Source organism: Martes martes, assembly GCF_963455335.1.
Source record: "Martes martes genome assembly, chromosome: 16".
NCBI lineage: Eukaryota > Metazoa > Chordata > Mammalia > Carnivora > Mustelidae > Martes > Martes martes.
This window is the reverse complement of record NC_137904.1, coordinates 23,970,311-23,991,287: the sequence shown is the minus strand read 5'-3', so window position 1 is coordinate 23,991,287 and position 20,977 is coordinate 23,970,311. Positions and strand designations below refer to the sequence as shown.

The following is a 20,977-nucleotide window of genomic DNA, read 5'->3' as shown; positions in this document are numbered from 1 at the left end:
TACCAGGCCTGCCCAGCCACTCACCCAGCCGGACTGTCATCTAGCTGGAGGTCCTGCTGAGAGCTGGGGGGAGAGGGGACTGCCTTTTCTTTGTATATGGGTTCCCCTGGTTCTAGCATGCTTGCAAACCCTACTCCTCAGGCACTTCCCCACCTTGACTGAACTAGCTTCAGGTCCGAGATCACTTGTAGGCATTGAAAAGCCCAGGCACTTTGTTTTCATGGTGGGGTCCCAGGGCTGGCATGCGACACCTCACTGAGAAGGCCAGGCCACCCGGGCCATGGTGCTCAGGGCATCTGCCGCAGGGCTGCCTTCCTTCCCCATTTGCCTACAGAAGTGAAGCTTTAGAAGTTGCTAATCAGACAGAACCTGGGAAGGTGTCCCATTCTTCGATTAGGGTCTCCTGGCTCAGCGCTCCGTGGGACTCACGGGTATGGTCGTTGGTCTGCACAGCTTTGCATTGGTTGCTACATTTGAAAATCAGCTACTTTATTTATTTTAAGATTTGATTTACTTATTTATTTGAGAGAGAGAGATTGAACACTAGTGAGGTAAGAGGGAGAGGGAGACTCACTGCTGAGCAGAGAGCCCAATGTGGGGCTCGATCCTAGGACCCCAAGATTATGACCTGAGCTGAATTAAAGTCAGACATTTAACTGACTGAGCCACCCGGGTGCCCTAAATTAGCCATTTTAAGATAAAGATCCAGATTTTTTTTTCCCATTATTTTCAATTTTTTTCTTTAAAAAGGAGGAGAGAGCAGTGAGGGGGAGGGGCAAAGGGAGGAAGAGAATTTTAAGCCGGCTCCACACCCAGCACTGAGCCCAACGCAGGGCTTGGACTCACAACCCCTGAGACAAGACCTGAACCAAAATCAAGAGCCAGACACCTAATCCACTGAGCCACCTAGGCGCCCCCAGATTTCCTTATAGCGAGATCTGGCAACCCTCCCATTGCCTCCCCTCAGATCCCAACACTGAGCAAAGGCAGAGGGTGGGTTTCTGATTAGCATTGTCCTGGCTGCTGTTGGCATTCTTGTCCAGTAAAGAAGTGTCTTTACTACTTTTGTCTCTAATAAAAGACAGATGAGAGGGCCACATCCTCACTGGTCTCACTTCCCACGGCCCTGCCCTGGGGCTTGTGTATTTGAAACTCTTACTCCTCCAGGTAACTGGCTGACTGGTAGATAGCTTTTTTGGCTGTAGCTTTTAGGTAGAGTGGAATGGTCCTTCTCCCCACTGCAGTAATCCAACCCTATGTGGGGGGAGGGGTTAGGGGATGGAAGGAGCAGTCAGAAATGACGACCATGACCGTGTGCTAGCACACTCATTTCATAGATGGACATGTGCTGTTCACACCTCGAGAAGCTAGGCCTGTCCTGGGAAAGGGAGGAGCAGCTTTGACTGTAAGTGGGACCCTGGATTGGCTCTTCTGTCCCAGTCCCCCCACCGGCCCCCCAGTTTTGTCTCGCTGGCCCCTGGTTTGAAAATGGAGCATAAAGAGAGCAGAGAAGGAAGGTGGCCTCTGCTGCCTCCTTCCTGTGCTGTGGGCTGATCCGTGAAGCCTCCTGGCAGTGGGAGAAACTTTCCACTAATTCGAAACTTGAAGGGAGTACCTTTTATCTTCCTTTTTTTTTTTTTTAAAGGGAATGGATTTGAACATATTCAATAAAGAACAAAGAATTTCCATTTCATAGTGTAGTTGGGGTTTTACTTTTTTTCCAGAAAGCAGATAGAAATTAATTCCTTTAACTTACTTTGAAAAAAATTGTTTCCCCTCAGGGTAGCTGTTGCCTCCCAAGCCTTTGACAGGTTGAGGAATGGCAGCCCGGGGGAATAATTGAAGGAGCTTGGGATCCCACACAGGTGGGACTGGAGTTCCTTAGATTGCTCTGCCTGAGGTCCCTGGGGCTCCAGCAGGTGCACCTCACCCGTCCTTGGCTGAATTGTGTTGAGCTGAGAGTATGCAGGGCACTGGGCACGTTGTCCTGGCAGGTGGTTTGTCATAATAAACGAACTTACTATGTTTGAGAAATGGAAACTTGGTGTGGGTGGGGAGGAGAGGAATAGAAAGACCAAATGGAAGGAAGAAAATCCCTATTTGCATGATAATTAGATTGGGGATTGGGTTTCTAGGCTTGTTTCTGAATCTCTGTTCTGGAGAACTGCTGAGTCATCACGGGGTGGGGGGTGAGTGGGGATGCACATTTGGTGAGCATGGAGGACACTCCAGGGCAGGGTGGTGGGTCGTTTTGTGCAGGTGTGTAAAGGTCAACATCACTGCCATTGGTTCGGGACAATATTGCCAAATTGGTTTTCACATTAGCGGGAAGGGAAAAGATGTCAAAACTGCATTTTGATGAAGAGTGCCTCAGAGGCCAGTAAAGGGAACCACATGGATTAAACAAAGCTGCTTGCTGGGGACGTTTATCTGACCAGCCTCCTGTTTGTGCTGTTACCAGCGGTTTCCTGTAATGTTCTTGTTTTATCATCTGGAAGAATTTCTGACAACCAAGGGCTTGTCCAGTCAGTGATGAGCTGTTTGGTGCATATATCGTATCTATTTTTCCAAATTTCAATGGGAATGCTCTAAACAGCTAGGAGATTCTTGTCCACGGTCCTGGAGATCGAAGAATATACAGACAAGACACGGGGCGGGGGTGTGAAATATGGCCAGACCCCAGGTCCCAGCGGGGGCCCCCACCACCAGCATCGCAAAACCCCCCAGACTATTGCTCTAAGGACTCACAGCCAGTATCTCCTGTCAGCTTCAGTGTCGATGCCTGAGTCTACGATTTATAGCAGCATGAACGGACAATACCTCTTGTAGAAGAAAATCACACCGCTTGCTGACATCAATGAAAATGAGCTTAGATTCTGAAGGATTACAAGCTTTATGTGAATCATTTGAGGTGGGATGTGTGGCCTTCCCTGACATAGAATATCTAGAAAATCTAGAAAGGGGCTGAAAAAGAAGAAGAAAAGTCTTGATCCCCAATCCCACCCTCCCTTCCCTGCCACCCATCAGGTAGCTCTTGGAGCTTTCTTTATGGCGCTAAGCCATATTATATTGCTTTGCAATGACTTGTTTTTTTTTTTTTTTTTTTTTTAATATCAGCCACTGGAGGACAGAGACGCATGCCATCTTTCCGTGTGTCTGCTCCAGCCTGGGTATCCCACATGCCTCAGAGTGGTCAGAGCTGGAAGGGTTTCCTTCCTCCTTGATGAGAGAAGAAAGAGCACAAGCTTTGAAGTCAGGCCTTGATTCAAATATTCCCTCTCTGTATTAGTTTTCTGTTGCTGTATAACAAATAACCACAAACACAGCAGCTTAAAACATCCCCATTTCTTAGCTCACAGTTCTGTAGGAGGAGAGGGGGATAGAGGGGCTCAGGCTGGCTCAGCTAGCTTCCCAGCGTAGGATCTCATCGGGCCCAAGAATTTAAGGTGTCAGCAAGTCTGGCCTTTTATCTGGAAGCTTTGGAAAGAAGCCACGTCTAGGTGCGTTCAGGTTGTTGGCAGAAGCCAGTCCCTTCTGCCTGTAGGTCTGAGGCTCCCTTTCCCTTGCAGGTCAGCCAGGGGCCACTCTGTCCTGGAGGCCCCCTGCGTCCTTTCTCATGTGGCGCCTCCATCCTTGGAGTCACATAGAGTCCTTGTCACACCTCCCTCTCTCCCTTCCTCTCTGCTGCTTTGAACCCTGGAAAGGTTTTGACTGGGTATTAAATAAGGCGAGGTTGCAAGGTCCTGGACGGTGCTTGGTGAAGGTTCATTCTTTTTAATCCTTCTCTCCTTAAGCCAGTTTTATTTGGAATCTATCTTGTCTAATTCAGATACAGCAGAATTGCAAAGGGCCGTCTTTATCTGAAGTTTGTCATTCTCAAAAGTTGTCGTGATTCGTCATTTTTCTGTGTAGAGGCATAAAAAGAAACAAGCAGGCAATGTGCCCTCATCGTAACTTGGCTGTTTTTTCTGTCCTTCCCCCACCCCAGCCCTGGAGCTCCAGCGTCCAAGCTCAGCTGCTGTCTCTGGGAGCGCTGGGGGTGGGGGCGAGAGCTGGCTGCCTATGTCCTCTCACAAGTGGTGGCTTCTGGTCCGCAGGCCGGCCTGCCTGCACCTGGTCCCTGCCACTCAGCGGGGGAGCCCAGCCCAGGCCACAGAGAGGCTGAGGAGGGCGCCAGGGCCGGCCTGAGTGCTCACCAGCTCTCCGTCTGTCCCTTCTGTGCTCCCTCAGGAGATCCTCAGCGAGCTCACGCTGGATGCCCTGCTGGACATGAACGAGGTCAAGGTGAAGGAGACGCTTCGGCGCTACGGGGCCAGTGCCGAGGAGTGTGGCCGTCTGCAGTACGCCCTTGCCTGCCTGCGGAAAGTGACAGGTCTGGGTAGGTAGGACCAGCCTCCCCAGTGCGGAGGCCAGCCCTGTCAGCTCCCTGTCCCTCCACCCGGTCTGGAACACCAGCCTGCCCTCTCCAGGCCTGTCCTGATTCCCTGGGGCCACTGACGGGGGTGGGGCGAGTGTGACCCTGGGTTTCTGGGGCAGCTTGGAAAGGCCAGAGTGTGTGTGATTGGTCTGATCTGAGATAGAGGCTTTGCCTCCCGGCTGCTCTGCCTAGGAAGGACCCAGGGAAGCGTTTACTATCATCAGAGATCTTAGTCCGGTCCACTGGGTGGGCCCTGTGTGATTTCCCCTCTTTTGAGCACATGTGTGGGGCTCTGAACCCTCGCTCGGCTCCCTGCATTCTAGCCTCCTCCCCACCCGGGCTCACCTCACCCCCAGCCTGCTCCCTACCTTCTCCTGTCTCCACTGGCTAATGGTTGTGTGCTCAGAAGGCAGAAGTACGATGAGAGAAATTGTGTGATGTTTCAGCTGTGAGTGTGTACATGGCTGCCCCAGGCAAAGTGTGTCATCCTGGCTTTACAAGGAGTTCCTTGGGAATTATTTCCAGGCTTTTTAAATCTTGCCTTGGAAACTTTAAATGTCATGATTTCAGGTTGCCACCACACCGAGAAGACTTTACAGTGAGCCTGATGAAAGGAATTAGTCCCATTTTTTAATGATCTGAGCCACCTGTCTTATTTCTGGCTGCCTGAGGCTTGAGGAAGCTACTAAACTTTATATTCTACTTGATTTTTTTTCCCCCCAGAGAGGATTGGGCTTGATTTTTCTTTTTTTCCTGGACCCCATTGTCCCAAGTTCTCCTCTGAACGCAGAAGCCAATGTGGAGAGCTCCACTCGGTTCTGAAGACCTTGACAGGCCAGGCCTCCCAGCAGGGGCCCAAGAATAAACATTTGAGGGACCTAGTCCACAATCTCATGCCCACATTTTACAGAGGGGACTGAGCCCAGATTCGGGAAGGGGCTTCGCCGAGGACACACAGCACTGGGTGGCAGAGCTGGGGTTCCATCCCCAGTCTCTGTGGGCGACTAGCTTGTTTCCACATTGGGGAAATTCAGAAGTACTTGCCACCCAAGCTGGGACCAGGGTGGGTAACTTGTCGGCTTTCCCTCCTTAAGCCTGAGTGGTAAAAGAACTGTGAAGGAGCCAGCACTCGGAAGGGTGGTGACCTGTTTGTGTTGGGAACGTGACGTCCCATCCTGGGTGCCAAGCTAGGGGGATCACCAACTCATTAAGCGCTAATTTATGAAGCCAGGCACTTGGCCTGTGTATGACAACACCTTTCTCAGTGGTGGTGGGGAGTGCCTCTTGTGGCTAAAGCATCAGAGGCATGGGGTCCCACACCAGGCATGCCCCAGAGCTGGGTTTCTTCCTTAGAGGGAGCTTTTCTGCTCTGCCCTGGAGGAGGCCTCTTGGGTAAGATAGGGTCTTTTCCACATCCTTCTCATCTGGTCTTAGCTTGTGGACTCTGCGTCACACTCCACCCTGGCCACATTCCACCCAAATGAGTCTGCCCAGTGGGGTCCTTCTGGGGACCAGCTCAGTACTGCCATCGCCTTGCCTCTTAGATCACGTAGTCAAAGTCTTTATTGCAACTAACAGGCCTTGGTGAGGGCAGTCTAGTGGTGGTTAAAGATGGACCACGGAATCCATGTGCCTGGGCCCAACACTCTCATAGGACCTTGGTCTGTGACTTAACCCCCACTGTGCCTCAGTTTCCTCATCTGTACAGTGGAGGTCATAACAGCATTCTCTCATCGTGTTGTTGTGAGGATGAAATGAGCGAAGGTCAAGTGCTTCTACCAGAGCCTGGTGTATATTAGAGCTCTTTTCAGAATTAGGCTTGTGGGGTCATGGAAAATGTTGAACACATTTGCCTTTTGTGGCCCCTGGTCTTCAGAAAGGCAAGTGAGGAATGGTTCACCCATGGCTGGTGAACAAAGAGGATGATCTCTGCTGATGTATCCCCCTCATCCATAGCACATGTCTGGCGTCACTACGCAGCCCTTCCTACTGAGGGACTCCCGTCTTTCTCGAGAGCCACTGCCGTTTAACTGGTGTTGGCATGTGCGTCAAGACCCATTTGCCGTCCCTGGGCGGCTCAGAGCAGCAGATTTCCAGTGGGCAATGGGAAGAGGCTGGGACGCGTTTCCTTGGGAGGCACACTTGCACGGGGAAGGTGGAACTCACTCTTCCATGCCCTCAGCGAGAGCCAGGCCAGAGCCTCCGGGAGGCCAGTCTCTAAGTCACAGTTGTGGCTGCAGGTTCTACAAGAGCAAACACAAGGAACACATGGACTGAGTCACTCCCTCCGTGGAGCTGATTCCTAAAGAGAAAGTCCGAGGCAGTGAGATAGGGAGAAGGGTCCTCGAGGAGGGAGGACACGTGCAGAGAGCCCCTGAGCATTGTGAAGGCCAGTGTCTCTCCACCGTCCCTGATAAATGGCAGTCGGGGCTGGGCCGGAGCACCTCTGATGACGGAAAGCTCTGTAGCTCGGCAGGCCGAGCCGTATTTGTGGGCTGTTCAGGATGGACAGCCTTGGGGAAGGAGGCCTAGCGCCGCAGTCGGGACCAAGGGCACCGTTCCCGTCCCACTCGTGCTTAGCCACCTGACCTCGTCAGCGTTCCTGGCCTCCCTGATGTGCTGGGAAGACTGGATGAGACAGGGGAGAAAGCACAAAGTGGAATAACTCCACTGAGGAAGTCCGTTTTGTCTTGAGTCAACACCTGCCTTCTCGTACTTCCCTCACTGGTGAAAGAAGGAAGAAGGTGTCTTTTCCTTTCGCACCAAGGGGTCCCTGAAGATGGGCTGCTTTCTCCTTGCCCCCTGCCCTTTGGTATCTCCCCATCCTTTATGAGCTTCGACCTAAAGTCCTTTGTGAGGCTTTTGAGACCCTCCTAAGGAGGCCTCTTGAATCTCTCTGGCTCGTCCTGACCTCTCCAGGCACGAGGAACCCATCGTAGTCACCAGAAGGTGCCATGTGCTCCGTGCCTTTACATGTGTTATTCCCTCTGCCTCGTGTCCCTGCTTCACCTTCTTCTCCAGGCAGCTCGGGCCAGGTGCTGCCTCCTCTAGGAAGCCCCCGACCTCCAGGCTGGTTAGGGTCCCCCTCCTCCGTGCTCCCTCAGGGCCTGGGCGTCTCTGTCTCAGCACATTGCTGTCCCCTTCTTTGGACTTTTGAACACAGTGGATACCTTTTTTCATGGCCCAACACCCGGCCCCCAGCATAAGCTTGAATGAATGGACAGACTGAGCCGTTGAGTTGGAACTGCCCAGAGCCTCAAGGTCTCAGGGGTCCCACTGTGTGGGCAGCCGAAAGTCCTGGGCTCCTCTCTGAAGGAATTGGCTGTTGATCATCTTCGAACTGGATCTCTTTCCTAGCAAATTCCTGGGCCTATGGGAAAGGTTACTACACCCCCTTTCCCAGTGTTTGAATTTTTTTTTTTAAAGATTTTATTTATTTATTTGACAGACAGAGATCACAAGTAGGCAGAGAGGCAGGCAGAGAGAGAGGGAGAAGCAGGCTCCCTGCTGAGCAGAGAGCCCAATGCGGGGCTCGATCATAGGACCCTGAGACCATGACCTGAGCCGAAGGCAGAGGCTTTAACCCACTGGGCCACCCAGGCGCCCCCCGGTGTTTGAATTTTCTTGATACGGAGTTATCCCCTTTGAGCACCCCAGCATCCCCTTCCTGCCTCTTCAAGATCAGTTACTACTTCCCTCTCTGAGGTCACCCGTTTTGGGGTTGGGTTCCCCAGCTTGCTCCCCACAGACCTGCCAGCAAGAACTCTGGATGAGCCATTCTGTCTCCTATAAAATGGGGACAGTAGTGTCTGAGCCTGTGGCCTCAGAGTCACAGATGACATGGGAGGTGATGTGTGTGCACGAGAGGCCCATATAAAGGCTGGGAGTGGAAGCCTGCGGTGAAGGGGCCGTGGCAGCCCTGGGCAAGGTGTTACCATCTTGGGGCCCTGGCCACCTCACCGCTAGCTAGTAAGTCCCTCTAGCTCTGACCCTCCGTGACTCGACTTCTTGGCCCACAGGCGGGGAGCACAAAGAGGACTCAGGCTGGAGTTCATTGGATGCCCGGCGGGAAAGCGGCTCAGGGCCTTCTGCGGACACCGTCCTGCCAGCCGGCCTGCCCTGGCCGCCAGGGGGCGCCCCGCCGGGCAGAATGGGCGGCAGCACCCAGGGCCCACGCTCCGTCTCTGTGTCCGCTTTGCCCACCTCGGACTCCCCAGTCCCGGGCTCCTGCGAGGGCCTCTCGGACACCTGTGTCCTCCTGCACACCAGCGGCCGGCTGACCCCCCGGGCCCTGCACAGCTTCATCACCCCCCCGACCACACCCCAGCTGCGAAGGCACACCAAACTGAAGCCGCCGCGGACGCCGCCGCCGCCCAGCCGCAAGGTCTTTCAGCTGCTGCCCAGCTTCCCCACACTCACGCGGAGCAAGTCCCACGAGTCTCAGCTGGGGAACCGCATCGACGAGGTCTCCCCGATGAGGTGAGTGTTCCCGCCAGGCTGGTGCTCAGTGTGCTGCCCCACGGAAGTTCTGTGCACGGGTTTCTCATCATAAAGGGAATGTAGGCTTTATTTTCAAAGGAAAAAAAAAAATCAGTCAACCTAGAAGTGTGTGAAGTGAACAGTGCCTCGGTGTCTCAGACCACACTCCAGGCTTCTTTAGCAGTTTGGGCTGAATCCTGCCTGCTAGGTTCTTTCTGCACGCACGCGCGCGCAAGCACATACAGAATGGTACCATGCATCAGTCAGGATAGACTGGGTTACGCTGCAGTAACAACCCCTAGCTCTCTGGGTCTTAAAACAACAAAGATTGATTTCTTGCTCATGCAACTTGTCCACTGTGGGTGGGCCTCACTCCAGGTCCCAGGCTGACAGAACAGCCACTTTGTGGAACATTGGAACATTCCATGAGGGCAGAGGAAAAAAGAATTTCAGATGTTACAGGCTGGTAATTACATGCTCTTTCCTGCAAGTTCCACTTACCATGCACAGCTCCACCCAAACAAAGGAACCAAGAAATGTCATTCTCCCATGTACCCAGATGGGGAGAACTAGAATATCTGGCTGGAACGTCTGATGATTATCAGATACCATGTACTCTGTTCCAGAACCTGTCTCTTTTCCTCTGAAGATTTATTCATTTATTTGAGAGAGAGAGATGGCGCACAAACACAAGCTAGGGGAGGGCTAAAGGGAGAGGGAGAGAGAATCCCCAGCAGACTCCCCACTGAGCACAGTCTGACGCGCAGCTCGATCTCATGACCCTGAAATCACGACCTGAGCTGAAACCAAGAGTTGGACGCCCAACTGACTGAGCCACCCAGGTGCCCCTAACCTGTTTTTCTCCACTTACCTTGATATCTAAGAACTTCATATCCATATATCTTAAAATATCTTACTCTTTTACATAAAAAACATTCCTAACCTAGGTACTTAAACAGGTACTAACGGTGACATGGTCCAAGACGCGGAAGCTTCACAGCTCTTGTAGCTTGGAGGGGCTGACAGTGTGCAGTTTCCCGCACCATTTATCCTCCGTCACCCCATTCCCCTTGCAGAGCCAACCGGATTATCAATTTTGTGTATACCTACAATTATTCAAATACCTCATTTTTTTAACTTCTTCATATCATTGCATCTGAAGTTTAACTGTCTCCTCCCCTCCTGACAGACCTTCAGGTCACTGTTGGTTCTGCTATTTTAAGAATTGCCCTCACCAGTGTACTCTCGTGGGCAGGGCAGAGGGGAAACGGGGAGTCCTCTCTGGGTGCCTCCTACCTTCTTGTACCTCTGAGGGTTGGGGACTTGGCTTTTCTCCTGACATGGGCTCTCCTTTTCTGGTCTTGGGTAGGCTTGCTCCCCATGTCCCAGTACAGGCTGTCCTGGGTCCCTTATGGGACGGGCGCTGGACATCTCTGATGGTTTTAAGTATATGTCACCCAAGGAGAGAAATCTGTGCTGTGACGTGCCATGCCCCTCCTCATCAGCCTGTCCTGCTGGGGCCTGGTCGTCTCCCCCGACCTTCCAGAAGGGGCTGCAGCCTTCCTCCCCTTCTGGGTCCTCCTGTCCCAGAGAGCACAGTGTAACTACCGTGAGGACACATGGACATGGGTCATCAGAGGGCATCTCAGTGAGTAAAGCCAGTGTGTCTGTTTCTCGTTTTCCCCTGAGAAGAGCGTCAGATTCTGGGCTCTGGGTCTCATTCTGGGCTCTGGGCAGAGAACAGAGCCTCAGGCAAGTGACCCCACTTCCTCAGCTCCCACAGCTGGTGAGCTGGGCCTCACCCTGGGATTCTGAGTCGGGTCCACACAGAGCCACCTGAGCTAGCACTGACACGGACACTCGGGCTGTCTTGCTGCTCTCAGTGAGCCCAGAGGGCGGACCAGGTGGTCTGGGGCTCCCCCAGTTTTCTTCGTGGCTGGATAGTGGCACCCCCTGGGGAGGCTTTCTTGGGGCATGTACCCACCTGGCCCTCCTTGAGGACCCCCTCGCTGTTCTCAGAACTGTTCTCCTCATCCTCCTGCTCCAGCCACATCCCCTTCTCCTGCCTGGACCCTGAGCACCCCTCCCCCTCCCTGCAGGGCTCTGGGCAGGGTGTCCCCACTTGCGGGCATGTGACCTCGGGAGACTGTGAGGCTGTTTGCTCAGTGGCGAAGCAGAGTGAACCCTACCAGTCGGCATGGCTGGTGAGGCTTGGACAAGCTGACCTAGGAAGCATGTGGCACAGGGGTAGTTCCAGTGCCCTTGGCGGGAACTTCTAGCCCTTTCCATTGAGGAACCGTCCTTATAGTCACACAGCCGGCCTGGCCCCATGCACCAGGGCCTTGAAGCCCTTACCTGAGCATGTTGCCTGCTCCCTCCCAAGGGGGAAGGTTCTGGGGTACATGCTGAGACAGCATAGTGATGTCATGCCACTTTCTCTCTTTTTTGTCTCCTGCAGGTTTGGTAAGAGTGATTCATTTTCATCCCCTCTGCCACCCGGGAGTCGTGTTTATGTCGCCGTCCCCGTCAGGGGTGGATTTCCTTGACCCTCAGCCCACTCCAGCCTTTCTACCATCTAGAAGCGGAGGTGCTGGGATCGCCTCAGGAAATAGCTCTAGGACAGGTGGCCTCCGCCCAGCCAGGAGCCTCTGTCTGTGAACCAGAGGCCTGGAGAGCATCATGGGCTGTGGACAGTTCCCACTCAGGCCCTCTCTGTCCCTGGCCGTCCCCACAGGTGACCTCTGGCAGGGAGCCTTGTGTGCTGGGCTTTTGCGGTTGCATGGAGGCACGCGGCCATCGGTCTGGTGTAGGTGGATATTAGCTGATGTCTTGGGACCCCTCATCTCAGGAGAGAGGCAACCTGGAGACAGGAATGTGGCTTGACTCTACACGAGGCCCCAAGAGATGGGGAGCCTTCCCCCACCCGTCCACCTCCAGGCTGGAAGCAGGTCTTGGGGTGGGCTGCACTGTGGGCCTTCTCTCTCTTGAGTCAGAGCAGAGGGCAAAGATCATGACTCTGGGGTCTGCTTTGGATCGTCTCTGTGGAAATGCAGAGACGTCTGGTTTGGGCCTGAGCGAAAGAGCTATTTATTTTTGTCCTATGCTGAGCTGGCTAAGCGCAGTGACGGAGCTGTCGGTGGGGGGTGGAGGGCGGTGGGGACAGGATAGGAGTCCGGAGCTCTGCCAAAATGAAGTTGGCTGCCAGTCCCCCACGGAGGCATAGGGTAAGCAAGAAGGGAGGCTGCATGGCCCCTTCCCTGGGGCACAGGCACAAACCTCAGGGCCCTCCTCAGAGCCTCGGGGGAGAATCCAGCGCCCACATCCCTAGGACAGCCCGTCCCATCCACCTCCCTGAAACAGCGGGGACCGCAGCAGTGGGACTGCTTGCTTAGTGGCAAGATGAGGTCTTCAGGGTGAGGATTTCCTCTAGATCCAGGGTACTTGGTGTCTGGCCCATGTGTTATTTCCCTCCCCCAATCCTACGGCCACTGCAGACATTACAGGTCAACTGTAGGTGGTATATATGGTTGAAATCTCATTCTTCCATAGTCCGATTCTCTTAGACCGGCAGCCTGAGCCCTTCTGGACCCATGTGCTTTGCTCACCTTGGCTGCTCACAGTGATGTGAGTCCCAGGAGGGAACTGGGAGAGGTCAGCCCCAGGTCAGATGTGCCGGAGAGAGCTAGGGTGGTGTGCTGGTGGGTTTCTGAATCATCACCGGGTAGCAGGGGGCACTTTGGACTGATCAGACTCCCCTTGGTGGGGGAGAAGGGGTCAGCACCCCCTGCTGGCCCTTCTCTATGTGCTCAGGTATAGGGTCCTTGGCATTAAGTGAACCAGCACTTAATGAGCTCCGAGTGTATGCCCAGCCAGCATATGGGGACAGGTGCAGAGTGGGGGATGGGGTTGTTGCTGACTCCGAGGACCCGAGACAGCCACAGATCCCTCAGGCACCAAGTTCCTGATTTTTCTGGATTATGGTTCCTTTTGATAACTGGATAAAAGTTTAAACCCTCCTTCTAGGGAAAAGCCCACAAAACTTAGCAATCCGGAGGATTTCTAAGAACCCCTGAAGCCCATCAGAACTCAGTTGAGAACCCCTCCTCCTCCAGGGGGAGCTAGGCAGGGCTGAGTCAGGGCAGAAGCAGGACAGAGGAGGGTGGGGAGGCTGGGGCAGGAGGCAGTGGGACATGGGGGCTGCTGGTAGATGGAGGGGTTGCCCCCAACCACTCTTCCCCTTCCTGACCTATAAGGCCTGAACACTGAGGGTGCTGTTTTGTTTTTTTTTTTTTAAGATTTTATTTATTTATTTGGCAGAGATCGCAAGTAGGCAGAGAGGCAGGCAGAGAGAGGGGGAAGCAGGCTCACTGCCAAGCAGAGAGCCCGATGTGGGGCTCGATCCCAGGACCGCGAGATCACAACCCACGCTGAAGGCAGAGGCTTAACCCACTGAGCCACCCAGGCACCCCGGAGGGTGCTGTTTTTATGGGGATCCCAGGATTAGGGCAGGGAGAGCCTAGGGTGCCTTCCAGGAAGGCAGACAGAATGCTTACCCCAAAGCTCGTGGTGTGAGTGAGACCCCTCCGGAAGCCAGTGGGACGGGTCCAGGTAGGGGTGTGGGAAAGCTTTACCTTGGCCTTGCTCTCTGCCTGGCGAGACCTGGCACTGGAGGTGCTCAGAGCAAAGTTCTCAAGGAGCTTGTGGCTGTAAAGGTATGGGATGGGCTAACCAGCCTCAAACTCTCTGCTGCCAAGGGCCAGAGACCTCTGACCCACTAAACAAGAGACCCACATTAATCCCTCGCAAACCTGTGACCTGTGGATGCATCCGTGCGGGAGTACAGGAGGCGGACATTGGAGGGGACTTCTGTCCTCACCATTGCTTTGCCTCCTGCCTCTCAAGGCTGCCTCCCCCGGCAGCTAGCAGCCCCACGGGGACGGTCTCCATAACATGTGCAGAGACCAGACAGTGACGTTACCAGGAGAAGCAGGGTGAGGCATGAGGGTAATTAGGCTGCCCCGTTGGTCTACCTGGCCTGTCCCTGTTCAGGGACACCTTTATCTACTGATCAGTAGGTCCTGTCCCCCACACAGCCTGTGATCTGGGACCTAGAAGGCCACAGACACAGGCCTCCTCAGCCTGCCCGACCTGGCCTCTTTCCCTGCAGATCTCCCACACGGATCCCCACAGATGGTACGAAGGGATATTGGGCTGTCGGTGACTCACAGGTAGGTCCAGCAAGGCTGGAATGGGGAGGGGGCCTGCATGGGCCGGAGTCCGCACTGAGGGGTCGCTCTTCATTATGGGGGGAGCGTCTGTCCTGATCCCTGTTCTCAGAGCTCTTTGTCTCCGGTCTGTCCATCACCTCTGTGAACACGTCCCTGCAGCCAGCTGGAGCCCCTGCCCATCACCAGTGGCCGTGTGGGCTTGCTGGACCCTCCCCACCCCTCCGTCTGCTGAGGGAAAACACGGGTCTCAGGAGAAACACCATCGAAGTCTTGGTGAAAAGGAGCTAGGAGCTTCCTGCAGGTCCCACGGGAGACCACCTGGGCCCATGACTCCTGTGGCCCATCCCTAAAGTTCTCGGTTTGGCAGTCTGTATTTCCAGCATCTTCTGGGGACTCTGGTGGCTGGTGCATGTTGGCATGGACTGACATGGGCCCACGACATGGACCAGCCCCAAAGCTGGGCCTCAGCACCTGTGAGGCTGGTGTGAACCACAAACAGCAGGTCTGTCACGCTGGACAGCCCGCAGAACGGTGCCTCGGGATGCCTGTGTCCTGGCCGTCCCTGCTAGAGGCCATTGGGAACACAACAGGGCACCATTGTCTGGAGCTTTGCGACTTGCTGGGACCTTTGGTTTCCCCCTGAGCCGTGAGCTGCAGCTGCAGAGAGCCTGGGAGGCTGGCCTGGAATTCTCACTCTGAGGACTTGAGGAATTTGCCTGAGGTCACGCTGCTGGGAAGATAGTGGTTGAGTCCTCTGGCCAGCACCCAGTCCCCTCGGCAGCCTGGTCAGGGCTGATCCCTGTCCCCTGGAGTCTCATGGAAGAGAGACTGTGACACCACTGTGGGGACCAGCCCTTCACGGGAAGGTCCAGGGCCTCCCGCCGTATGCAGTACCCCCAGTGGGATTGTGCTAGGGCACGAGGGCTGCTGGGCACAGGACGGGAAGCCTGGGTTTGCCCGGCTGCAGACAGGAATCCTAGTGTCGGAGACTCCATTTTCCCCTCTGCAAATGAGACTTCCTCCCAGTCCAGTGCTGAGGATGAAAAGGGGTGCCGCGCAGCCAAGCTTCACCTGCCGGGCCCTGGGGCATGTTGGTGTGTGAGCACAGACTCCAGCCCCCTATCCAGTGTGTGAGGGGCACCAGGATGGGCCGGCCGCTGTTTGTTCTGTCTCGGGTGCATCTGGTTTCACAGAGGCTGGGGGGCCATGGCAGCTCGCCCCCGTGCGCTCCCCAGACCGCTGCTCCCTTCCCCCTGCAGCAGCAAGGTCCAGAGGCTGCCCCCCAAGCAGGGCAGCAGCACCCCTCTTGTCCAACGTTGCCAGGCTGCCCTGCCTTGCCCCACCCAGGTCCTGGGCTTCCAGTCACACCTGCTGGGTGTTTTAAACCCAGGTTCCAGGCCTCTCTCTCTCAACAGGAAGGCCTACCGTTTTAGTCTAATCATGGTCCTTCCCTCGACTGGGAACGCTTTTACCCCACACCCCACACCCCTGGCTGGCCCTTCTCAGGCCCAGACCTGACTTCTGTTTTGCCCCATTTTCAAGATTTCCAAGGGAGGGTTGTCTCAGACACCTCAGCGCTGCTCCCCTTATCCCCACCGTTGGCACGAGGAGATGAAATCCCAAAGAGTGCTGTGGATCCCAGAGAGACAGGATTAGGGATCCTTACAAGGCACGCTGGCGACATGAGTGCCTGTGTCCTAGTTCCTGGACACCTGTGTTGGGTGGGTAGAGACAGAGCTTATGTGCACTACACGTTCGCACACGTAAGCTCCCCAGGTCTCTGCGAGGGGAGCGTGTGGGCCTTGTTTGTAGAGGCTCTGGGGCATCCCACAGCCAGGAGGAGCTGGTACGGTTCACAGCGGAGTGGTCTGACCCCAAAGCCCATGCTCTTTCCCTATGCTTTGCCCCAGTCGTCTCCCCAAGAAGCCGCACAGCTCTGAGTTCAGGGACCTGGGGTCCGGGCCCCCTATGCAGCATCCCAGCTATGTGACCTCGGGAAAGTCACCTAACCTCTCTGGTTCCCTTGCCTGTGTACTAAGAATCTCAGACCTGCCTAACTCTCTGGGGCTTGTAAACATCAAGTGAGCTCATGCTCATGGATGCATTACAAACACTTCCCCAAATACTGTTGCTATTTGTTCTGTTGTTACTATGATAGATTCTGCTTTCAAAGATCTGTTCCTCCCAAAAAATGTGAGTGCTTTCTGCCCTTCGGCCTCCCCACCCTGTGGACTGCCTTAGACTTTCTCTGCTGGACACCACCCACTCAACCCCTGTCCTTCCTTCCAATCTATCTTTTGTGGGTTTTTTTTTTTTAATTTTTAAAAAATTTTGATTTAGTTTGGATTGAAAGATGTTCAGAATTCAGGAGGTATAGAGGGTGTCTGTGTGGTCCCCTCCTGCGGCTGCCCCAGCCCTCTGGGTCCCCCTGTAGGCAGATCTTGGCAGTTTCTTGAGATAGTTCTGTCCAAGCAAATACGGGTATATATTATACACACTGTTCTATCCTTTGCTTCTTTCCTTGTAAAGATGGAGGCATCATTACTTAGAGCTGAGGGCACAAGTGCATTTTCACATGTGGATACACCCATGTGTTCTACCCAGATGAAGCTCCAGAACATCCCAGCCCTCCAAAAAATTGATCTTCGGGCCCTCTGGGAGCATAGCACTACCACCCAGGGGATCCCGTTCACTTCTGTCCTCATTGGTTACTTTTTCCTGTATTTGAACTTCATATAAAAGGACTCTTGTTGTACTTTTCCCCCTGATAACGTAACTTGGAGATTGTCCCGTATTTGCAGAGAATGAGCCTTCTTACGTTATTCTCTGGCCTCACGGTGTCCAATGGTGTAGTTGGACGGTACTTTGCATCATCAGCCGCCTGCACATCTCAATACCATGGGCTGTTCGCAGTCTTTTGCTGCTGCAGACACGCGGCAGGGGGTAACCTGGTCTGTACCTCATTTGCCACCCGCGGGAGTGTCCATTGGATTGATTCCTACAATGGGAATCGCTCAGTATGAGCACTTGTAATCTCGATGGCGGCTGCCAGAGGGCTGGCATCCGTGACCACACTGACTTGGGGATTTTGGCAAGGATGACATTGTGGCTGGGAACTCGGAATGCCCAGGGGCAGGCAGTGGGCCTGGGTGTCCCTCCCCTGCCCTGGGAGAGGGCACCAGTGGCTCTGGGATGGGACCTAGTTCCCCGGTTTCCCAGGGGCCCTCCCCTGTCCAGGCTCTGGTCTCCTAGCCACATGAGCGTTTTCCTGTGTCCACCTCCCACAGGTTCTCCACCAAATCTTGGCTGTCCCAGGTCTGCCACGTGTGCCAGAAGAGCATGATGTTTGGAGTGAAATGCAAGCATTGCAGGTGACGCGTGGAGGGGTGGAAGGGACGGGAGAGGCGAGTGAATACCAAATGTGTAGTTTAGTAGGAGTCCTACTACGTGATTCACCTTGGCCTTAGGTTAAGTCAGAGTTCATGGGAACCCCTTTGAGAGTTCTTGAAGCTACTATTTATAATCCCATTTGGCATGCCATGGTATGCACAGCGCTCTCTAGGGAGATGAAGGAAGCATCATTGAGCCAGGCACTCCCTGAAGAAGGGGAAATTTGAGGTGGGCTTTGAGGGATGAGTAGAAGTTTACCAGGGAGACCAAGGAAGAAAGAGCGTTCTAGGTGTTGTACCTTGTACAGAGTCCGAGAGGAATGGGAGGACCATTCTGGAAACTATACAGAGTTCTGAAGTTTAGCCTCAGATGTTAGCACAGAGATGGGGAGAAGGGTCAGGCCGAGGTGAAAACAGAGATGGCTCTTGGTGTTCACAGAAGAGGAGAGTTCAGGGAGAATGTCGCTTCTCTACAAGTGCAGCTTTCTTGTTTTGTGCCATGGTGCTTTCTGGTGGGGCAGAAGGACGAGGAAGGGAGCAGCGTGGGGGCAGAGCATCCTCTTGCTCACAGAAGGTGGACCTGGAGTTTCTGCTCCCGGATCGCTGCCCCTCCATTGCTTTGTGACCTGGGGCAACCTGCTTGCTCTTCCCTGGGCCTCATTTTCACAATTGGGCAGGTGATTCCAGGTCCTTTCTCTATGAGGCTGCCAGACTCTGAGCTAGTGTGTTTAGGAAAAGCATTTAGGCTCCCACCAGACCAGAGGTGACAGTCTTGTGCATATTTATTGGATAAATTGTGTTTTCCTGACAGTTCCCCTGACCACCAGGGAGATGCCAGAGTTTTCCACCAGTCTAGATCTGTTGTGGCTCCTGATTTTAAATTGGGGACCTCCCGCTCCCTTTCGAGCAATGCATTTCACATGGGGAGCATAGAATGACCCCTGAGCCCCGTGCTCTCTGACGATCGTGGTATAAGAGTTGTAGGACCCCAGTGTCAACCCATTTGATTGTCAAGGACCCCAAAACAGGGTGCAGCAGATAGGACCAAACGGAGGGCCCAGGTCTTTCCACTTGGGCTCGTGCTGACCCTCAGACCGTGTGTCCTGTGTTGGTATACAGCAGGAAGGGCCGCTCCTTGTACCCCTGGGATCCCTTGGTCATAGACACTCTCCTTCTGATTCATCTTTCTTGTAAGTTCAGGGTTTTGTCTCCAGTTTTCTGAATGTGAGTGGAGGGTTGTCCTTTTCTTTAGAGAAGAGAAATAGACATATGACCCCCAGCGAGATAAAACGGGTACAATTAAAACTGCTTTGCTGTGAAGTTAGGCAGACAGCCACGGGAACATGTTCCGCTCAACAGACGGCAGCTGCTAGGACGATCAGTGTGGAATATTCCAGACTTGGGGGCTAATGTTTGTTGAGGAATGCGTGGAGATCGAGGCAGTCGCGAGTGAGTGCTGCCCGGAGCTGCAGGTGGTTCCTGGAGCCCCCCACGCGTGCCTCGGGAGACCCCAGTGGCCCTCCGTGCACTGACCCTGCCGCCTTCTTTCCCAGATTGAAGTGTCATAACAAGTGTACAAAGGAAGCCCCTGCCTGTAGAATATCCTTCCTCCCACGTGAGTGTTTGCTCTTCTCTGCTCTCCGGGGCCGGGTGGACCTCTCTGTAGCTTGATCTGTTCCCTGCTAATGATTCCCCTTTTCCTTTTGAAACAGAACCTAGGCTTCGGAGGACAGAATCTGTCCCCTCGGACATCAACAACCCGGTGGACAGAGCAGCTGAGCCCCACTTCGGAACCCTCCCCAAAGCACTGACAAAGAAGGTACACAGGCGGCCGCCTGCCCGTCTGCTGCTTGTGCCGGGAGAAGCCCCCACCACCCCTGCCCTGGGGCTCTTCCTGCAATGCGGCAGTCAGCGGGGAAGTGGGACATGCAGCCCGAGGCCAGAGAGGGTGGCCCTCGGGGATCCTGTCATTTTTGTAGACTTTACATTTTTGTCCAAATCATAGTTAACGTGCCCATGACCTCCTTCCCCAGTGCAGCCTGATGTTTCCTGAGCACTTACTCTGAGTCGGGAACTTTTCCCATTGATCCTTTTGATCCTCATAATAGTTCTAAAAATCACATATTGCTATTAGCTCCATTTTAGGTGAGGACCTAAGCAAGAACTCACAGGGTCCCCCGTGAGTAAGAGGCAGGCCCAGAGCAGGGGTCCTATGCCACCGCACAGATTTTTGAAAGGAGAGTCTAAGAGGCCTGTTGCAGCCCCCAGGCACAGGTGTGCATGGTGCCTGTGCTCGTGGTGGCCTTGGATGGCGGCCTCTGGTGACCGTGCAGCCAGTGGCCTCGCCCCAGCCCCAGACCAGGGCTTAGCATGCCCTTGCCTCACTACGGAGGGGCATGCTGCTGGCTTCTCTGTGGCTTGGACCAGGCTGGGTAGAGGTTGGGGCAGGGAGAAGAGAGACGCAAGTGGCCCAGCTCATTAACACCAGGGACCCAGAAAGTGCAGCCTGGTGTTTCTGGAGGCCTGGCTGCGTGATGCTGAGGGCCTGTCTCTCCAGCGGGTGGCTGCTGTGGAAGGTGCGGCCTCACTCTCTCGCTCCTGCCTGGTCCTGCCTGGTCCCTGGTGTCTGTGTTGGAGTCCAGCACACAGTGGGCAGCGAGGACGTGTTGGTATTAGACATGGTATTGAGCATAGAGCGTGAGGCAGCTGCCAATACCCCCATTTTATCGAGAACCACTGTGGCTCAGAAAGGTGGGCTGATTTGAACCAATTCACATGGATGCTGAGTGGAGGAGGGAGGATTCAACCTGCCTCGTAGCTACTCCCCCTGCCTGGGAGGGCCTGAGCCCCAGGAGCAGGGATGGGATGCGGGGTCACTGCAGGGTGAGCAGGGAGAGGAAGGGCTCAGGGGACCCAGCTCCCGCCCCACCGGCCTGTGGCCCCAAGTGGCAGGGGCTGTCCCTTGACTCTGAGGCCCACTGTGTAGCTTTGGTGGGTTCCGGGGTCCCTTCCTAAAGGCTCAGAGCCTTTAGGGCCTGCAGAAAAAAGCCTACAGAACTCAGCATTTAACCTAATTTGGGCCCAACTTTTTGTTTTAAAGATTTTATTTTTAAGTAATCTCTATACCCAGTGTGGGGCTTGAACTCACAACTCTGAGATCAGGAGTCACATGCTCTGCTAAGCCAGCCAGGTGCCCCTGGCCCCAACTTTCTTGACCAAGGAAGTCCAGCCCTGCCCTGAGGGATGGGAGTTTGGGTCTGGGAAATGGGTCGGAGCCGGAGTCCCAACTAACACAGAGTCCCCACATAGCTCTCTCTCAGGGCTCTAACCCCTGGGCAGTCCTAGCCAGTAGGTCTGCAAAAGACTGGAGGGAGCATTTATTAGACACCACTGTATACCACACTAAACACTTGTTGGATCCTGAATTCGTTAAAAAACCCTGCTGTATGCTCAGCGGAGAGCCA

At 54.3% G+C, this 20,977-nt stretch overlaps 1 protein-coding gene across 3 annotated transcripts in view; it reads left to right on the top strand.

Moving 5' to 3' along the window:
- KSR1 (kinase suppressor of ras 1) overlaps positions 1 to 20,977 on the top strand; it is a gene marked incomplete at its 5' end in the record, with an annotated part of 146,256 nt that overhangs the window by 99,145 nt on the left and 26,134 nt on the right. For all 3 annotated transcript variants that reach the window (XM_080826706.1, XM_080826708.1, XM_080826707.1), the window contains 6 exons: positions 4,231 to 4,378; positions 8,437 to 8,896; positions 14,035 to 14,124; positions 17,412 to 17,495; positions 19,067 to 19,128; positions 19,226 to 19,332. In XM_080826706.1, coding sequence (XP_080682832.1) covers positions 4,231 to 4,378; positions 8,437 to 8,896; positions 14,035 to 14,124; positions 17,412 to 17,495; positions 19,067 to 19,128; positions 19,226 to 19,332 — 951 coding nt within the window. The remainder of the gene's footprint in view (positions 1 to 4,230; positions 4,379 to 8,436; positions 8,897 to 14,034; positions 14,125 to 17,411; positions 17,496 to 19,066; positions 19,129 to 19,225; positions 19,333 to 20,977) is intronic.